This window comes from Topomyia yanbarensis, chromosome 3, assembly GCF_030247195.1.
Source record: "Topomyia yanbarensis strain Yona2022 chromosome 3, ASM3024719v1, whole genome shotgun sequence".
NCBI classification, from domain to species: Eukaryota; Metazoa; Arthropoda; class Insecta; order Diptera; family Culicidae; genus Topomyia; species Topomyia yanbarensis.
The window spans coordinates 272,856,779-272,878,192 of NC_080672.1; the positions used below are offsets into that span (position 1 = coordinate 272,856,779).

The following is a 21,414-nucleotide window of genomic DNA, read 5'->3' on the forward strand; positions in this document are numbered from 1 at the left end:
CCGGAACGTAAACCAATGACTTGTTTCCCGAAACCTTGTACAATATAGCATTCCTAATTTCATAGTCTTTTAATGGTTGATCATATAAAGAATCCTTAATCTTCGTAACTTCGGAATCATGAAGTTGCGCAACATACAATGCATCTTCAAAAATATTCGAGGAGCACTCTTCTTCCATCAGTACATGAACATGCGAACGAGATAGAGCATCTGCATGCTGCATTCGCGCTCCTGGGCGATGAACAATTGTGAAATTGTACTGTTCCAGGTACAAAGCCCAGCGTGAAATCTTTGGATTTATATCCTTTTTCTCCAAGGTTTGTTTTAGAGAGTTACAGTCAGTTACCACGCTGAACTCCAAACCAAACAAGTAGGTCCGGAATCTTTGTAGGCAGTAAACAATCGCAAGAGTTTCCAACTCAAAACTGTGCAACTTCGATTCAGCAACGGTTGTTTTACGGCTATGATACATAACGGGATGCATTAAACCGTCATCGCTCTGTCGCTGCAACAAAACACCGCCGAATCCTAAAGACGACGCATCAGTGTGCAGCTCGGTTTCCGCATTCGGTGAATATATTCGTAAAACCGGCTTAGAAATCAACGCATTTTTAAGACTCTCAACGGCTTGTATATGATTAGTGGACATTTCAAATTCCCTATCTTCTTTCAATAGTTCATATAGTTGCGCAGCCTGTACGTTGAAACCCTGAATAAACTTTCTGAAATAGTTTACTAGTCCAAGAAATCGTTGGAGACTTTTCCGATTCATAGGAATAGGGAAATTTTTTATTGATTCTACATGTCGGTCACTGGGCGTTATTTGATTGCGTTGCACATCATACCCTAGGTATTCAATCTGGGTTTTCAATAACTGGCACTTGGCGAACTGAAGGTCCAAATGATTATCTGCGAGAGTTTCAAGCACCTCTTTTAACGTTTCAAAGTGTTCACTTATCGTTTCAGAAGCGATGAGCATATCGTCAATGAACACTATTACTCGACCGTCCTTTATGAACCGCTCCAAAACCTTTGTTATGAAATTTACAAATATTGCAGGCGAATTAGCATATCCAAAGGGTAAACGATTGAATTCATACTGTCCACTGTCAGTAACAAACGACGTATACTTTTTCGACTCTTCAGTCAAACCGACGTGGTAAAAACCATTTTTAAGATCAAGTGAGGTGAAGTATCGCTTACCCTGAAGTTTAGCTACTTGATCTTCGATAACAGGCATAGGGAAGTGATTTCTCTCCACGATTTTATTCAGCGGCTTATAGTTCACGCACATTCGAAAAGTATTATTTCTTTTCCGTGTTAAAACCACCCGTGATGTGTAAGGAGAATCGCTTTCGCGGATGATACCTTGTTGAAGCAAATCGGAAACAATCTTATCAAGTTCCGTTCTCTCAAATACACTAAGACGTTGTGGAGAAGACGAAAAGACCTTATTCTCTTTCAACCGAATTTCTGCATCAAACCGGACCAAAGGCCTATATGGTCTCGGCCTTTTTAAATAACTTTGTTGTACTCAGGGCCGTCGAGAGCCGCGTCGGACCCCAAGGCTTGTATTACTGCCGGGCCATTTTAAACCAAAGCCTTCAATATGAGTTAGTTCCTCTTCAGCCATGGGAAACTCGTGAGTCCGTGGTTTCTATTAGTCTCCGGTTGACTCATATTGCCACATCCACAGATAGCGTGCCAGACAGATGAATTTCGACAGCTTCTTATTCCGCGGTATCCAAATCGAGTAAAATTGCCATAGCTATGTGTTTTTCAATTTTACGTGTACTCAGGAATCAGGAAGCAGTAGCGTCTAGCTCAAATGGCACGTTCCCCACGTTGATCGGAGAATTGTGCCTTGCCATGAATCCCCACCCACCTTTCCTCTCTTCTTTGTTTGACAAATCGACTGTTTAAATTGACGAATTAGTTCCTACAGAAATGGGAAATTACTACATGAAGGTAATGGAAATGCTAACTTATAGCTTATCTAGAATTTTAAATTATTGCTTATAGTTACTACACAAAGCAATTAAAGCAGAGCATTCTGCGCCTCTGAACGATCTGCAGGTGTTTCAATAGCAGGGAATAATACTTTCAACCCCCGGAGGAATTTGGAATTTTTATTTCAGCAGTGAGCGGATATATTTCATTTCGCGAAACAAACACTTCTGCTTGATTGATGGTCTGGAATATAATCAGCACGCTATATCTTACATGGTGAAATTGTAGGGTGTAAACATTGGCCATAGTGGTTTGGAACACATTTGGCTTCTACTGTGCAGACAAAGCGATACGCGGATTGATTTATTTTCTGGTTGCAATTGAGCAGTTTTTAGCTTTTATTGTACACAATTAGAAAAAATGAAAATTATATTTGCCGTAAACAACACTGCGACGTATTTTGCTGTCTATTAATGGAATTTTACATGTTTTGACATGTGAAATAAAATATTGTGTCTCTTTTGATGTAAAACTCGGTTGAATAGAGATGGAGAATTGTGAACAAAGCGCGTTTTTACATGTACTTGAATGTAAATTTAAGTGAATTGTGACGCTACTTTTATGTGCATCTTGTGAGATGTAAATGGGTCATTCCACGCGAAGTGATCAAAAAAAGATGCAAACTCGACCTTCACGGATTTGAACAAAATTTGGTGGAATTGTTCATCTAGGGCAAATATACATAAACCCAAATTTTTGTGTCAATTGAACCACCCCTCGGGTCATGAGAGCACCCCCCGTTTTGACAAATTGCCAAAACCCTTGATTTTCTTTTGATTATATCTCCGGTTCTATTGACTCTAGAATCAAACCGCTAGATGGCTTTTGAAGAAAATTATTCAAGGAGTCTAGAAAAAATATTAATTTTGGTGGCAATGCTGCCAACTATGCGATTTTTTCAGTTAAATATTGAAAAATTAATTTTTCTTTCAATACATATATTTTAATTTTAAAAATTCTAATACCATCGTATTCCTCAGACATTTTTACAGAAGAAACACTTATAATCTCAATATAATTTGAGCGCATCCTAAGATATACCGTTTTGAAGGAAAAAACTCGCATTTTCTCATATAACAATCCATTTTTATTGACCGAAATTGAGAAAATCTTCAAACGGTCATAAAAATCGACCCGATTTGCTAGAAGCAAATCAAAAACGTAGTTTTTAATCATTTCTCGTCTGATTCATGAAAAATCGTGTTTGAACTCAGAATACTCAAGTTGGTTTTTTAGTGTTGTGCGCTCGCGATTTTATATGGGAAATTGCGATTTTTTCCCTTCAAAACGGTGTATCTCAAGATCCGCTCAAATTATATTGATATTATAATTGTTTCTTATGTAAAAATGTCTGAGGAAGACAATGGCATTAGAATTTTAAAAATTAAAATATATGTGTTGAGAGAAAAATTAATTTTTAATATTTAACTGAAAAAATCGCATAGTTGGCAGCACTGCCGCCAAAAATTAATATTTTTTCTAGACTCCTTGAATAATTTTATTTAAAAGTCATCTTGCGGTTTGATTCTAGAATAAATAGCACCAGAGACATGATCAAAAGAAAATCAAGAGTTTTGACAATTGTCCAAAACGGGGGGTGCTCCCATGACCCGAGGGGTGGTTCAATTGACATAAAAATTTGGGTTTTTATATGTGGGCCCTAGATGAACAATTCCTCCAAATTTGGTTCAAATCTGTGAAGGTCGATTGCACGTGCCTTGATCACTTCGCGTGGAATGACCCAAATATTTTTAAGTGTGTAAGCAAAATGAAAAGGTAGAAGATGCAATTCGAAATTCTCGTTTAAAATTATTACATCAAAAATATTTTTAATTTATATAAGTTCATCTCATATTGAATCCAGGAAAACCTTTTCTAAACGTAGATTTTATGCAGGTTTAGATAACAAACAATGTCATATGGCTAAAGTAGAAGCCGGTTTTGATATGCTGTGAGAATATGTAGGACCCGACAACAATATAGACACAGAAAAAAATAAGAAGACGCATATTAAACAACTGCGAGTACAGTGGGCAACCGAGTACTGCTGCTGATGGATGAACTGAACTTAACGTGCTATAAAATTACAAAAATATAAAATATAAAATGTTAAATTACATGTTAATTAAGATCAGTCTGCCTTCTCATCTCGCCCAGAGTAGAAACTAAAAATGGTTCCGCTATAGATACACGGCAAATACGACTGCAGACGAATTGAGTTGCTATTGATTTTTGGAAATATCCTGTAAGACCAGCTACTCGGGAAGTGAAAGATTTACTAAATGTGCAGATTGTGCTCAACCCGGGAGAAGTTAACGCCCTGCAAATGCCCCATATCAAACATTAAGAAACATTCGCGGAACAACGTGCAGCAGACCAACGAAGGCTGCCACGTTAACAACATCATCCCCATATAGATAGGCAAGTGCTCTAGAGAGATGTGCTTACACGAATTATCTCCACACGCCTCTGACATCGTGATTAACAAATTTATGTCAAGATACGGAGAAGTGGCTTTCATAAGAGCTGTAACTTTACATTTTCCCGGGAATCCCTAACTTTGTTCTTGTGGAATGCTTCCGTACAAACCAACTTTTTCAAACGTAACCATTTTATGCGGATCAACCAAAAATGGTACGTTTTATCAGACAATTGGTCGGTGTTAAGTCAGACCGGACTAAGTCGCAAAACATCAAAAAATGAGATAATTATAGCATTGGATGAAGAATTTCGTCAGCTACATTCGACACTTGCCAGATTTGAAATATGTAACAATAAACAATGGCAAAAATTAATTTCCAATCATAATGTAAAGGATGCTGCGATTCAAACTTTAAATTCGTTTTTCTCGAAATCAATATTTTGTCACTTAGTCCGGTCTGACTTAACACCGACCAATTGTGGTTATGCAACCATGGTATATTCATATGCGCGAATTCTACAAAAAGACACTGCACCGCGGAGAACTTTGTGCAACGGCAGCTAAGAACAGCACACCTACTATAACCGTAAATAGCACACTGTTATCTTATGCCAAACCACAAACGGCTACAAAACCAATATCTACGGATCTGACAGGAACAAACACACTCAACAACAATCACGTCCAGTGTCTCCAAGCCAACAACCGGCACTACCAGCAAAAAAGCGAACGTAGAAGAGGACGGATGCGTTTGTCCGTGCGCTCGCATTTCTGTTTGATGCTCTATTGCTACTTTAAATTGGTTTCTCACTATTTTGTAGTTTATTCCGTCGTTTCAAGCAATAAAACTCGTTTTTTAAACTTGTACATAAAGTAGACAACTCCCTTAAGAACGTTTGTTTTAACAAATGTAATCTATCAAATAAAGTTTTCATTTTTGTACGCTTTCATCATTATTGCTATTTTTTGATCTTCTATGAATACCGGACGTGTTCGCCAATCTTTCGGGTAAGATCGCGGGCCCCCAAATACCATCAGGGCCCCAGGGCAATTGCCCTGGCTGCCTCCCCCTCTCATCGGGCCTGGTTGTACTAGGTTCTCCAATAGACCTTTCTCGTCAAAAATTTTTATATGATAGGATGCTTCCTTTTTTATCCCCAATTCGTTACTTCCTATTGCCGCGATGATTTGGTACCTCTAACTATTGAAAAAATCAAAAATAGTGCAAGCTGCTCATTTAACCCCATATTCTGAATACCTATCTTGCCTTGTTTCCCTGTATTTTTTCACCATTTGGATGAATTTCCTGTGGGGAATACTAAAAGGATGCCAGATCTGCATATATATTAGTAAATCTGTAGATTTTGCGTTTTCACTGCAGATCTTTTGCAGATTACAAATATTTAGCAGAACAAAGCCTATGCCAGCCAATTTATACACCAACCTTCAACATTTTTGATCATTTAAATTATATACATACTACATTTCTACGTCGCATTTATTGAAGATTTTTGTAGCAATCTGCAGACTTTTATATTTTTACTGCAGGCTATTGTTTAAATAGACCTGGCATCACTGATGCTGAAATGATTCATTCATATACCTGTCAAAAATATAGAGCATTGTGTGAAAATGTATAACCTCACTTTTCTGACAGTTCGGTGTGCTTGTTTACCTAAGATTTGTTTACACGGACTTTTAAAATTTACATTACTTGAATACTTTCGATGCTCTTTGAAAGAATATCAACTCAAGAGGGATGAGGATTGGAACAATGGTAACCTGGTTCATACATTGACCAATCGGCGCTGGATGTAAAACCCGGTGGCATATGCTGAATCGAAAGATCAAGCATTGGGCTATAAAACGATTGCTTTCTGGATGATGGATCCTTATCCTATTTGTACACATTTGTTTGTTTGCTCGTGGGTTAATTCCTAACAAGATGATCCGATTGATTATTCATTTTTAGGTGGTGAAGTTTACCTGAACTTTATAGGTAACGAATTCGGTCGATGATAAGTTGTTGAAATGATTTTGATCGTTCAATGCTCATATCGAAGAACGTTTCCATTGGTCAGAATGCCTACCAGCGTATGGAACAATAATTTATTATTCGGTTTCAAGTTCCATTACAGTAAAAGTTTCGTCGATTATCGCATTGTCGTTGATTTAGCCGGAATATGCAAAATAGCGCTCGGCACTGACGACAAGGAGTAAGAAGGATTTGATTGGAGTGATAATAATGCAGAGCATTATATATTCTGGTAGAATATCAGGGAGGAGAAATTATATGTAAATTTATATTATATCCCGAGTTGCATTAATTTTGGCACCGCAATAAAGCTATCTGCAACTGCTGTCTTGTTCAAATTGGCACGAAATAACTAGGCAGCGAATGATAGATTTCATAGTCAATTTATTTACTTTTTCTGAAGGATAAGTAATTAGTATGTTGTGAATATATGTGTCGCCGGTGCCGTGTGTTATGGTGGTACCGGACGGAACCGTTGGTCAGATCTGTCTTAACGCTCTCTACTTAGCGCAGGATACGCGAAACCGCTGCTAGCTTTCGAAAGAAAATTCCTAGCTGCTGCTACTCTATCAGTCTCTCTCTCTCTCTCTCGACTGAGGACTACAATTTCGGTCGATTAAATTATGCTATGAAAATTGTACTTCCTGGAATTTCATCTAACGAGATCAATTCATTGTGAGGAATTTCGCTGCGTTCCAATATTGCTTGCCTCTGTAGGTGACGATGTGTGTGGATTCACTTCGGCAGCCAGCTCTTATGTTTTGGGTAATTTTGCTATCTTATTCTGCTGAATAAATCATCTGCCTAAAGCCTCTACGTTATACTAGGGTCACTTTAAAAACGCCCTGCTATTTAATCTTGTAGCTCTCGGCAAGTCAGTCCTGGCACTCTCCTCGACTATTCCTGGCACTATACCGCTGACGTCGCACTAATCACGGTGATCAAACTTGGCGAGAGCGGCAGTGGTTTCGTCGGAATTGTTCACTCGACAAGCAGTAAGTGCAAGGACTCTGCTACTTATGCCTGAGCCCCTCATTGAAACCTTCGTCCTGCCGGAGTGTTAGCTTCGTCCGATACCGGAGCGTATTGTTGAACCGAAGCAGTCTGCTACACAGTCTGCTTCCTCATCTCGTACAGATCAGAAGCTAAAAAGCGACCTGCTTGCGAACAGCACACAAACAAAAAATACTACCCGCGCCGCGCCGCTCTAACGTGTACGTGTAGCATATAGACACAGGAAAGTTCCGTTGCAGCTAACTGCGAGTAAAATGAGTGAACAACAAAATAAATTTCGCCCATTACGGGAGAACACAATCGCGATTGATTTTTCGCAAACCCGTCTTAGACCTTCAGTGCGCGAGGTGGAACAATTGGTCAAGGTGAAAATGGAACTTGATCTTACAGAGATATCACACGTCCAGCTTCACCACACCAGGAATGTAGTACTAATAACGTTCAACTCCTTAGCCGAGGCAGAAAGGTTCGTAGCAAAGAACAACATGCAACATGACGTCGAATATGAAAACGTCAAAACCAAGATCCCCGTGTATATGGACCTTGATCTAACGGAAATTCGCCTCCATGATCTGGCACCTCGTACTAGCACGGATTATATTAAAAGATTCATGTCGAAGTATGGAGAAGTGGAATCCGTCTCTAACGACACTTGGAGAAACTTTTTCCCTGGCATTCTCAACGGTGTTCGGGTTGTGCGAATGCGGCTGTACCAACCTATACCATCTTACTTGACTTTCGAGGGCAGATCATCTCAAGGTGTTAACTACATACAAAGAACCCTATGCACATACCCTGGGCAGGTGCCCACGTGTCAGTTCTGTAATCAGACTGCACACTACGGTAAGCCATGCGCCAAAACAACTAAAGAAAACTCATCTTCAACCACCACTACCAAACAGCCTTCAACATTTGCTGATACACAACAAACAGCCGGCGAACAAATGAATGCCGGACCAACAATATTCCACGGCATCCCAAAGCCAATACTCACCGTACGCAGGGATGAAATAAACAAGAAAGAAGACGGCTATATCAAAGCTACTCGAAAACACAAAAAGCACCAAAAATCTAACAGCGACAACCATTCTAGTGATGACGATATGGACACAAACACAAGCGAGGGGGAAGGCAGACAGACTGATCAGCAAGCAGCAGAAGGTACACCCGACCATCGCTCACCACCGAGAAAGAAAGTCAACACAAGAAACGGAAAGCAGTGCACCCAGGATAGTCGACAAAAAATAATGTTCGATGGTTTATATATATTTTGATATCTATTTTGAATGAAATTTTGAATTTGTAATTTTTGAAATGTACATTATTTTCAAAAAGGCGAATGACCCTCGAGGTTAAAGCCTTAATAAATAAACAAACAAACAGTCTGCTACTGGCGCTGCTTCCTTCGAATTGGAATCGCTGAATATTCCCGATAGCCGAATGTCCAACGTGGCCGAAGGCAAACCGATTGCAGCAACACCACCAGCCGTAGCTGACATTTTAGCCTTCAATCCAAGTACCTGCCATTGGCATAGCGACAGACGAGTACGGTGCAGGCTGGACATCGGTTGACTCGGTGCCGGACGGGGCGAAACAACTGCAACAGGAGCGGACCTAGTATGGGGTGTAAAGGTCATCAATTGCCATAGATCACCAAAATGCTCTGCGACTAACATTGTGAACAAAACAAACCAAATGAAATTGATCGCAACAACGATAAAATAATCTAAATTCTACCCAAACATTTGAAAAGGGTCACTGCCAAACGTATACCTTGAGAAAAAGGTAAAAGAAGTTTTGGTCGAATTCATTATAATTCTATTTAAAAATTTAATACTGTTTTATTTAGTTTGATTGCGCAAATTGTTTACATCAGACACTCCCCTTAATTCATTGTGTACGTATTTCACTACCTTTATAATCCTTTTGGAATCAGTTACAATAATCCTTTATAATCATTTTATAATATGTGTATTGCTAGTTAGGACTTTTATATCAGCCGGGCCCTTTTATAATTTGTTATAAAATCATTATCAAAATTCTTCATAATCCATTGTTGCGTTATGTTTATGCACATGGTCAGATAGATAGTTTTTAACTGGGACGTGACGTGTGGATACGAAAAAACCTAATGTCAATTGCAGCCAGCGGGAGCTGTCAAATGCAGCCAAAGGGCAAAGAGAATAGGGAAAGAGACGAATAGTGTGAAGCCAAAAATACCTTATTGAGCAAACCAATCGTGCAATGTAAATAAACATTACTCATGCCTGAGTTGGAGGAGATAAGTATTGTAAATCTATCAAAAAAAAATTTGAATTTTCGTCAGAATTTAGTGCAATCGTGATTGTAAGGTGCATTCTAGAGTCTATGTATGAGTAAAAACAAGTTTCAGAATTATTTCATCTCTTTGTTTCGAAATGCACATCGTTTGATAAACAAATCCAACGATCGACAAAAGGTTTGTTTTCAAAATATAATAGGAGTCATTTAAAGTGCTGCCTTTGGAAACGGTTGCCAAATTCTAGTGTTGAAATCATCGTAAAGGGAGTGTTGCCGTTTTGACTGATTTTCACTCTGCGTCTCTTTCACTATTCTCTTTGCCAAAGGGAACCGTCAAATGCAGTGAGGGGGAACTGTCAAATGTAGCCAGTCCATTTAAAATATGTGAGGAAGAAAGAGTGGCTATGCAAGACAAGAGATCAAATGAACAGAAAAAATGAAAAAGAAAACATCTATCCACAGGTTTTGTCCCAGGATTTTAATAGAGAACATGAAAATTCGATTTGTTTGCATTTGGCAGTAGGCCTTTTTCAAATGTTTGGCTAGAAATTCCTTACTTCTTCAATGAACCAAAAATCAAAATTACAGCTGAGCGACCTTGTTTGGAAAGTGTTAACATTTGGCAGCGAACCAAACCAAGTTTCTCATACTATGATCGAATCAACAAAAATTCCAAGACTATGTAAACAATCTCTCTGAACTGTCAAAAAAGTGAGGTTAAACATTATCATGCAATGTTCTCCACCGAGAGGTTCACTTTAGTTTGTTTACATAATCAATGAACTTTGTACCGCGACTCACCACTTCATTTGCCGCGTTGCCAGGAACTCAAGCAAAAATATACAAAACAGTGTTGCCCAAACACACATTTTGAGTCCCACCATTCTTGCAAAGGTGAAAAAAATACTCAACATTCTTGCATTTTTCAAATTTAAAAAAATCATTAAAAAATCACGATAGCTCCAAATAGTCTCATTTCAACGGCAATATTCTTAAACATGTGTAGTCTTTTGAATAAAAATAAGAAAAAAGGGGGTTAGGTCGGACGAGAAAGGTCTATTGAGTACGGTATGACAACGTTTCTGCATCGTCACCCACGTTCAAGTCTACCCCCAATACGGAACTATCGTCCAACATACACTGTTCGTCAATATCACCCAACATGAACCACTCATCATTTTTGGTTTCACTTGTACCGGCAGGTGTTAAATATAACCGTTGTATACAATTGTCAATCAAAAAACTTCTGCCCAAAATTATATCTATTTGCATGGTGTCATCAGACACAACCAAAAAATGCACTCGATAAATCTTCCCCATCACAAACAGTGCAGTTTCAAACTGGCCCAGGATTCGCACTTTCGTGCCATTTATACCGACGACATCTTCCCTAGCTACATTCAGCAGCAGGTCGTTAGGCAATAGTTTGATCTTAATTAGATTGGTATAGCTACCTGTATCGAACAAAGCCATAGCTCGAATACGCTCTCCGGCAGCTTCGACTTCAATTTGCTGTTGAGATGCCTGATTCACCGTTATTTGGTTATCTGGATCAAGCCCCTCAAAGACGGCATTCGTAGTGGTTCGTTTTACTCCGTCGGGTCGGTTGAATGTCGTTTGCTGTGTCGGTCGGGATGCCCCGTAACGGACATCACACATAGCAGATGTATGGCCAACACGAAGACACTTGTTGCATCGTTCTCTGCGTTGCGATTTGGGACAGTCCAACGATCGATGTCCTTGTTCCCGACAATTGTAACAAATGACGTCTGTTCCTGGTGACAGTGTATTCTTTGTTTGTTTTGAAACAACTGGCGGTATCATTTCTATGTTCGATGCAACCCATTTTATGTGCCGCAACAATTCCAGCGTATCCGTACATTGTTTCGAAAGCAAGCTGCCGTAGACTTTATCATGACGTAATCCTTTGATAATGTATTTCAACGTTGCTGACATGCTGAAATCGCCCTTCTGTGCGATTGCATCCACACGGTACACGTACGATTCGTATGATTCACCCTTTTCGATTTTCACTGCTTCCAGCTCGCGATGAACATCTGCCTCGTCATACGTTTCGGGAAAAGCAACAACAATTTGATTCTTAAACTGTCGCCAATTGAAAATCCACTCCTCCTGCCGTCGATACCAATTCGCTGCTGCACCTGCCAGCCGAGTTGAAGCGTACAGCAAACACATTTGTTCCGACCATCCGTAAATCGCTCGAAAATGGTCGATTCTTCGCAACCACTTGCAGACACCGTCCCCCTCCGAATATTCCGGGATCAGTCGTCCTATGTCATACGGATGCAAAGCCAAACTCTGACTCTTGAAAACCGTTTTTTTCTCGTCGCTCTCTTCGTTGTCCGCTTTCTGTTCATTGCTTTCCGCATCTAAAAATGGCGGCTCCTGCATTCCGCGCTCGTCTTCCGTTTGTTTCGCAGCCATTTGTCTCGTCAATGGCATCGTCGCGAATTCGTCGAAATATTAGCCAAACAAGTTTTCCGTTGTTCCGATCGCTTCCTCGAGGGCACTGGTATCCCACTTCTGAAGCTGAGGACTTTGTTTTCGGCCGAAGTAAGAAAATGCGCCACGGCAGTATAATCGTATTTTATTCTTCTGTTGTATCTACTGGCTACACTTCGAATGACAAAGGTTGATACATCGTGGGAAGTTCGGAGTCAAGGGGCACACAAATATATGATTACTTGCTAATGTCACATTCGCAAGGGGACACCAAATGTTATTTTTTTCTTATGCTTACAGTCCAAATAACCGTTCAACGAACGTCCATCGTTGGACCCGTGTTGAACGATTTTGAAACAATTTTTTGGACGTCTCAGTGGGTAGCCGCAGAATTCTGGCATTCTCTATACTGCCGCTAGAAGCATAACTGTCCCATGTGTATAGGGATTCCCATAGCACATGGGACAGTTATGCTTCTAGCGGCAGTATAGACTGTGGTTAAACCAACTTTTTCCATTATATACTTTCAATACTTCTGTCAGTATTGATCCCTTCAATAGGGCCGCTTTACACGTTCAATATTTTCGTCAATACGAGTATTGACGATATTGCTTCAATACATCAATCCCATTTGAAATGTACATCGTCAATACAACTTTTTTCCATTACACATACACTGCCGTTCTACGCATAATTGTCCCATGTTGCTTTTTGGTCATTTTCACTTTTTTCATCAAACAGTGCTTTTTGATGTATATTTTCAGAAAACACATCCAAATCGTACAGTTTGTTCGAAGACTTCGTGATAAAATACCAAGTCTGTTTGTTCCATTGTTGATATTCTACGCATAATTGGGTCATTAAATGAGAAAAAAAAGTCATTTTTTTATTACTTACATCGATAAAGCTGATTTTCGTGATTGTAACAATGTTTTTTTCCAACTCAGGAAACGTGAAAATAATATTAAACTTTAAAATAAAGAAATATGTTGACAGTCTGGATTTGACACTATAGGAAGGATTTGACATATCGAATTTCACGACAAATGATGCTCTGTCAGAAAAAAATAGGGCATGTTTTCTCGGTTTTCCCAGAGGGTTATTTTTATTTGACATAATCATCATCCATTGCATATAGTTTTTTTTTCATTTTGGGTGTTGTCCTGATAGGCCAAATGTAAACAACCGCAGTTTTCCTATGTATGGTTGCCAAGTTTACATAAGATTTATTTTAAAAAACAGAAAAATCGTTTTTACGTATTACAACGAAATTTATTTTGAAATAATGTTTTATTATGTATACTGGACCTAAAATTTATCGAATGGAACGGAAAACTATATATAGCTTAATGACCCAATTGTCCCACTAACAAAAATCCCAAAAAAGTGCACAATAAAAAAAATAATTACGTAGTGTTTAGTTAAGACGTACATAAACGCTAGATATCGGGCACTGAAAAAATTGATGGAAAAATATCGGTTCATTAAAAAAAGAGATGGCAGTGGTAATATTAATCACAGCAGTGAGAACAATCCTGTAAAGCTCTTCATCACTATCGTCGCTTGCATAACATGGCGAACGCATCTAGATTAATGAGCCTATTTTCGCAATGTTTCTATTATCACGCTACCCAATTGCAGCCGTTGGTTAGTGCAGCGTTTGCTATTTTTGTTCAACACTTTGGGTCGAATGGTACGGCGACAATTGCGGCACTCGATTGGAGCTGTTGTTGCGATCAATCACTAGCATTTCATCGTTTTTAGGCCATTTGTGTTATTAAATTGGTTCTTAAGAACGAAGCAAAGTTGTGGATGCCAAATTATATGCACTCCATCGAGTGTAGGCAGAGTAATTAATGATTTTGTGAGGTACTCTTCTAAATAAAGTAAAAATAGGTAGTTTACCCTATTTCTAATTTTGATGAAGCAAAAAATCTTCCGAGTAACAAAAAAACTCACGATATACACTTTTGTAAAAAAAATGAGTTTTGAGCATCATTTACATAGATCGTTATGGGACTGATATGCGTAGAATTTTCCGGTTTCCGTTCGATTTCTCGGCATAACAGTCCCACTTAACATTTTTCGTAAAAACTAACTTTTATTGTATCTCTATAATGAAAAACTGGGCTGATTATATTGGAAACGATTGCTATGAACGTAATTCTAGACAAAAAAGCTTTATTTGTTGCACCGTTTCCCCCCAGATTGCGAATACAATTTTCATTTTCAATCGCGTTTTTCTCAGTTGCCAGTTTTGCAACATGGGACAATTGGGCGTAGAACGGCAGTACAATACTTTAGTCAATACTGTCTAGTATTCACAAAAATATTGAGCGTGTAAGGCCCGCTATAGACGTATCTTAAAGATAGGCATGTTGCAATTTCAAAGAAATTTTATGAATAAATTTTAGGGAAAAAATGTTGCCTTTCTATGGCACGTGCAGATGCGTTTTTCAAAAAGAAGTCTTATCGTAAAATTTTGAAATAAAGCATTCTATTTCTATGTTCTTACATTTCAGAATGAGATTAGACTGAAAAACTGTATAAGCTATTTTATGTAATGAATAAAAGGGTATTTAGAAAACTACAATGTTTTCAAAACTAACTGCTCAATTTGTCTAGTTCCTTGCGACAAGCTTCTGGAATGTTGAAGGTAAGGAACTCAAGCTCACCAGGCGTAGGAAACTTGTCAACCACCGTAATGCAATCTCCATTTTCGGCGCAATCCGCTATCATATCAAGGTAACCAAACCAGTAGATAACAATCCCACTGCCGAATCTGTAAAGAAACGTATGTTTTTATATCAATTTAGACACATTTTTTTCGACATATACCTGTTCCCGTAACTTATCAACTGATCCCTTACGTAACTCAAGTGTGTCTCCATGTCACCGAAGGAAGCCTTACTCTCGATCCAGTTTACCACGCGTCCCTTGTAAAGACAGGGAATGGCCAACTTTAAATCCGGAGTTTTATCATAGCCAGTCCGCCTAAGATCACCTTCATCGTGAAACACCAACCCTGCGTCCCGGGCCATCTTCTTCAATTTCATCTCATACTCTTCACCGATACACCTGCGTATCGTATCCGTGATCGGTCCTTCCATATTTTCGTTGTATATACAATAACCCACATTTGCACCAAGCAATGAATCCTGTATCAGGTCTGGATTACGAATCATTTCGGTAATGTCTGATTTTGCTTTGCTGGGATACTTTTTGAGTAGAATAATCCGACAAAGCGACAAGGGAGGGATTCGCAAAGATATTGCCATTTTTAGCAAAACATCCAATGATTTAGTCGCTTTAGACTTTCTGGCGTAATCTGCTAACAAATCCTCCGCTCGGGCACTGATTTTTGCATGCGACTGTTTAAGACGTTGGCGCACTTCTCGAGCTAGTATGCTTCCAAGCATATCTGGGCTATGTTGCGGGAATTCTTTAACCAGTTTCCGATTGCAATCGATTGATAAGCCGCGGAATTTGTGGATGAACTGCTGAATTTCACTATATTGCTCGTAGTTAAGTATCACCATTCTAATTTTGCAATTTGTAATTTTATCGAGCACGATTGTCAGTACAGACTTTCAAACAGGTCAAGGAAGCTAAGTCTGAAAAATGAAATCGTGAACGGAAAAACTAAAACTAATTAAATTATATTTTACCTGAATAGATTTTAAAGTGTGTAATTAAAACTGCAAATCCTTAACTTTGACAACCTCTAAATTGGAATTAAACACAAGCAGTGAAGTAAGTATCGCCTATGAACATTAATAATATTAGTTTCGCCGGAGAGAGTATTCATTTTTTCGGGTTGTGTTTACCTATGATCAACGCTGCAGTTGGGAGAGAACATTAATGATTAATGCTCTCTCCCAGCTGCAGTGATGAGCATAGGTAAACAAACCACACAAACCAGAAAGAAGAACAAGAATGCTCTACCCATGACATATCTTGACGTCTGGGCCCCAACACAGTCAATGCAGTATATATAGGTGTGGCAGAACACACGGTTTGCTAGTGTTGGCAACCAAAAACATGTAAACAATCCAGAAGCACAACGGGTCGACGTCATAGCGGTCACACGATTCAATGGGAGCGGAACGACCGCTATGACGAAAGCAAGTCGATTTATACTGTGATCACTCACACCACTCATGTAAGATTCATCTTACGAATACCAAAGGGCCATCTTTGCCAGACCTGTATATACGACATTGCAACACAGTTGCAACCCAGTTAAGCTCAACCGGAAATGAACCTGAATTCTGGTTCGTATTCCGGCTCCAGTGAAACATCCGATTCTATAGTTAGAATCGGTAGTGTCACTGAAGCCGGAATACGAGCTAAGCATGTCCGGCTGAACTTTACTGGAAATGTACGTATAACGCGATGCAGTGATGCCAGTTGACAAGACATGTCTTCATTTTGAAGACATTTGAAAGGCTGTGAAAGACGGGCTTTTCATTGAGTTCTTGTCACCCGCCCTCTAAGAACGGTTGGTTTCAAAATCGTCCAATGAAGGACGTTCGTTGGACCAATTTGGACGACGTCCAAATCTAAGACAAGACGTGACAATAGGGGGGGGGGGGGGCATTTATGTTCCAATTTTACGTCAGAATGGTCCAGCTCCTGATTGGTTGATTCTGACTTTTTGCACCGTACGCAATGTTACTGCAGGGATATCAAAATGATGTCTGGCAGTGGTGCTATATTTATAGGAAAAGATTGTCATTACCTTAGACAAATAAAATTATTATCGGAAAAAAGTAAAAATGACTAAATTGAACTGAAATTGTGCGGTAAAGTGAAACAAGTATTTATTGTGCATTTACCGTATACGTGGTTGATTAACTTTAACAAAAATGAGACAGAAACCACACTTTGATCTAAAATTTTTCAGAAAATAGCTCCATCAAACTTTACTAACACCCATAACATGTAAAAACGGTGCCCTTCATCAATATAGTGGATTCAAGATACAAAATATTGCCGGCATAAAATAAATTAACAAGACTGCTTTATCATTAATAAAAATAGCAACACTGTTCGGATGATTTCGGCAGGGTGAAAATTAGGTTTTACATCAACCGACATAACCCCACAAAATGAGCCGAATGAACTTCCTTTGACAATTCTCGGTGGTTTGTTTACATGGGAGTTACGTGACTTCGAATGAAACAGATCGACGAGAACATTTCAAATGGGCCGATAAACAAAACGTAAACAATTCCGGTTAATACTTACTTCAAATGGACACTAACATAGCTTTATACATACCTTAAATAAGCCGATTCTGAAACCTGGCTATTGGGGCAATAATGGATTATCGAAAAGGCACATAAGAAAAATAACTTGTTTTGCTTATGTTCCCTTTCCCTTTCACTTCCCCTCAAAAATTAACGGCTCATAAACACCAAACAACAAAACGGAAAAATTTGTTTATGGGCCCTTTTCTTAATGAAAAAGACTATACTTGAAAAGGGAACAAAAACATCGCAACACCAAGAAAGGGATCAAAATAAACGTCACATAATCATTTGCTGTAAACAAAAGGGCTCACCCGCACGCACTATAAGCTAACGTCTCACCGAAAAGGGATTATGGGAGAGGGCACAAAACCAGTGCGATGTTTCAAAAGGGACCAAAACATTTATCTACAAAAAACGTTCAAAATACAATTTTTTTAATAAATCTGTTATATTATTCGGAAAAAATGGTTAATTTAACACGGCATTGAGTTGTTTGGTCCTTAAATCAAGCGCTTGTTCATAAATGGGAATATAAAGTACGAGGTAATTTTTCAGACGCCATTTTCTCAACATGAGCATATTGTATATAATGCCTTATGAAATGTTGACGTCGAGATGAGCACCCGTTGCACTCGAACTCACGCAACTGACAGAGTAAACAAACCACCGAGAATTGTCAAACATGAACTTCGTTCATCATAAGTTCATTAGTGTCGTCATTTTGTAGAACTATGTGCGAAAAGAAGAATTTCGAAGGAAAAAATAAGAAGCCGATTGTCACGTCTTGTCTTAGGTACAAATCAAGATGGAGAGAAAGGTGGGAACGTTTGACCACAGAGAACAGACATCCATGATCGAACAAAAATATTTAAAAAACGTGTGTAAACATTTGAATTAATATACGAAAAACACTAGCGCCGCCACACCAACCTATCCCAACTATCCGTCAAACCGATTCCGAAACCGGTTCGAAATCCTGGATGGATTCAGCATGGAATCTAGCTCAAAGAAAACAACCGATACCGACTCTATCGGTTGACGCATGTGAGCTGGAATTCATGCTGGAAGTCCGAATCGGTTCCGGACTAGTTTGACTGGGTAGAGGAATAACCGCTGTCAATTCTGTCGCACTCAGCCACAAAAAACATGACGACAGTAGCGCACCTGGTTTAGATATCCAAACTACCTTCGAAACCGTTAGAGATTTTACACAAGTTGAATGCTGAAGTTGGACGTCTGTTCTCTGTGGTTTGACACTTTTGAGTGTATTAGTTTTATGCTTGCAAAATTAAGCATGGCGGTCGGGGCCCTTGAAGTAAACATGTACATCCGAGCGAGCATCCGGATTCTTTGGCGCATGGTAAAAAGTTAAAAAGGCCGAGCTTCACCTCGGATCTACTGATTAGAACACTTATGTCGTTTTCGATTGAGAACCTAGAAACTAACCCAGGTTAGTTTCTTCAAACGAACATTTTTAATGGAACTGAGTTGGGTTCTCGCCAAACAGCGGTGGTGTGAGCGAACCCGAAATATATTTCAGGTTGGAACCCAACCCGGTTTTCAGTTCAGTGGCGCATAACCTAGGTTAGAAACTGGCTTCAAACAAACGGTTTGACAGCAGTTAGGTCCGAAACTGAGTTAGTTTCTGCTTCAAGCGAAAACGACATTAGGGACACTTTTTACATTAAGAAAAAACGATTAAATTAACTATGGCCACAGAGAACAGACATCCATGATCGAACAAAAATATTTAAAAAACGTGTGTAAACATTTGAATTAATATACTAAAAACACTAGCGCCGCCACACCAACCTATCCCAACTATCCGTCAAATCGATTCCGGAACCGGTTCGAAATCCTGGATGGATTCAGCATGGAATCTAGCTCAAAGAAAACAACCGATTCCGACTCTATCGGTTGACGCATTTGAGCTGGAATTCATGCTGGAAGTCCGAATCGGTTCCGGACTAGTTTGACTGGGTAGAGGAATAACCGCTGTCAATTCTGTTGAACTCAGCCACAAAAAAACATGACGACAGTAGCGCACCTGGTTTAGATATCCAAACTACCTTCGAAACCGTTAGAGATTTTACACAAGTTGAATGCTGAAGATGGACGTCTGTTCTCTGTGCTATGGCCGAACCGAAACAAAACTGATGGCAACAGAAAGGCCCACTACGTCATTTGTTTGTGCTTTTCTTCTTCATATCCTCTTGTTTTTTCAGCTTCGTCAAAGAAAAATGACAACCTCACTCACACACAGAAAAAATGTGCACACCTGTTCCGTCTTGGGTACAAATAACCGTTCAACAAACGTCCATCGTTGGACCCGTGTTGAACGATTTTGAAACAATTTTTTGGGCGGTCTCACGAACACTTTTGCAGCTTCCTGGTTGAAAACAATCCCATTTGATTTTGCCGTCTTTGTTTATTATTTTCCACAAGCTAGTGATGTACAAAGAGAATAGTGAAAGAGACGCAGAGTGAAAATCAGTCAAAACGGCAACACTCCCTTTACGATGATTTCGACACTAGAATTTGGCAACCGTTTCCAAAGGCAGCACTTTAAATGACTCCTATTATATTTTGAAAACAAACCATTTGTCGATCGTTGAATTTGTATATCAAACGATGTGCATTTCGAAACAAAGAGATGAAATAATTCTAAAACTTGTTTTTACTCATACATAGACTCTAGAATGCACCTTACAATCACGATTGCACTAAATTCTGACGAAAATTCAAATTTTTTTTTTGATAGATTTACAATACTTATCTCCTCCAACTCAGGCATGAGTAATGTTTATTTACATTGCACGATTGGTCTGCTCAATAAGGTATTTTTGGCTTCACACTATTCGTCTCTTTTCCTATTCTCTTTGGTGATGTAGTGTTCGTGTCATGTGACGTGTACGTACATGAGCCGTAGAAAAGTCTATTTTGAAGACAATTTTTTTTCGGATGTCTTAACTGATTTCTAGCAGAATTCTGGCTCTAAATCAAAAATCGATTCAGAAAGAATCGGTTGTATCACTGGAGCCGGAATATTAATTGGAACCAGCCGGAATTCCGGCTGAACTTTACTGTGTCTTCGCCTCTCTGTGTAGTTGTACTAGAATGGTAAATCAGTACAGATAGGGATGTCCGATTAGTTCTCGATTAATCGAACTAATCGATTATTATGGAAACTAATCGATTAATTTTTAATCGATTAACGAATTTAACGATTATCGGATAATCGATTAGATAGCGTCGATTATTGGTCGATTAATTTTTTTAATGCGCGTAAAATTTTAATTTTAGTTTATTTATTCCATTTTGGCGACAAGCGGCTTCAAACTACAACTTAACCAAAAATACTAATTAGCATTGAAATTCATAGGTCAAAGAGCAACAATATATTGTGCTGCCAATTGTAACTTTGAAATTCACTTCTAGGGGGTGTTGAAACACCATTAACTTACGTTTTTGGAAGTCTTACATTCACGATCATATCTTTGAATAATTTGAACAGATCAGTTGGAAAGATTAGATCAACCGCGGGATTACGAATTGAACGTTGTCATAGGTGCCGGATTCGCTCTATAAATACTTTTAGATTGTCTTGAGTTCAAGCAAGAAAAGGCTTAAAACAGTACCGGCCACAAACTGTCTGAAGAGAAGGAGAGGTTTAGGTACACTATATGCGTCTCTCCAACAGATACTAGATCCATGAGAAGTTCTATGAATTCTGATAAAGGATCCTTTAAATTAAACTTGGTAGAAGCAATTCCGTCTTTATGCATGGGAAGACTGGGCCAAGGCCAGGGGCCCCGAGATTTTGGGGGCCCACATTTAGCATGAATATAAAATAATTCTAAAGACTATATTTTAAAAAATTGCTTCACTCAGATCAGTAGCAGCTCGAAATCACGCATTGCACCGTATCCCGCGTG

At 39.0% G+C, this 21,414-nt stretch overlaps 1 protein-coding gene across 1 annotated transcript; it reads right to left on the reverse strand.

The window, feature by feature from the left end:
- Positions 1–14,704: 14,704 nt before the first annotated feature.
- On the reverse strand, positions 14,705–16,148 carry LOC131689911 (CDAN1-interacting nuclease 1). Its single transcript, XM_058975298.1, has 4 exons — positions 16,052–16,148; positions 15,893–15,988; positions 15,063–15,838; positions 14,705–15,006 (listed from the first exon to the last, which is right to left on the reverse strand). The coding sequence occupies exons 3-4, from the start codon at positions 15,761–15,763 to the stop codon at positions 14,829–14,831; spliced, it is 879 nt and encodes a 292-aa protein (XP_058831281.1). The 5' UTR covers positions 15,764–15,838; positions 15,893–15,988; positions 16,052–16,148; the 3' UTR covers positions 14,705–14,828.
- Positions 16,149–21,414: the final 5,266 nt, after the last annotated feature.

Excerpts from the sequence above, each read along its gene's own strand:
- LOC131689911 (XM_058975298.1), bottom strand. The coding sequence starts at position 15,763 with ATGGTGATACTTAACTACGAGCAATATAGTGAAATTCAGCAGTTCATC. Across the intron at positions 15,007-15,062 it reads TTGATAAGTTACGGGAACAG|ATTCGGCAGTGGGATTGTTA; the intron begins GTATATGTCGAA and ends GTTTCTTTACAG.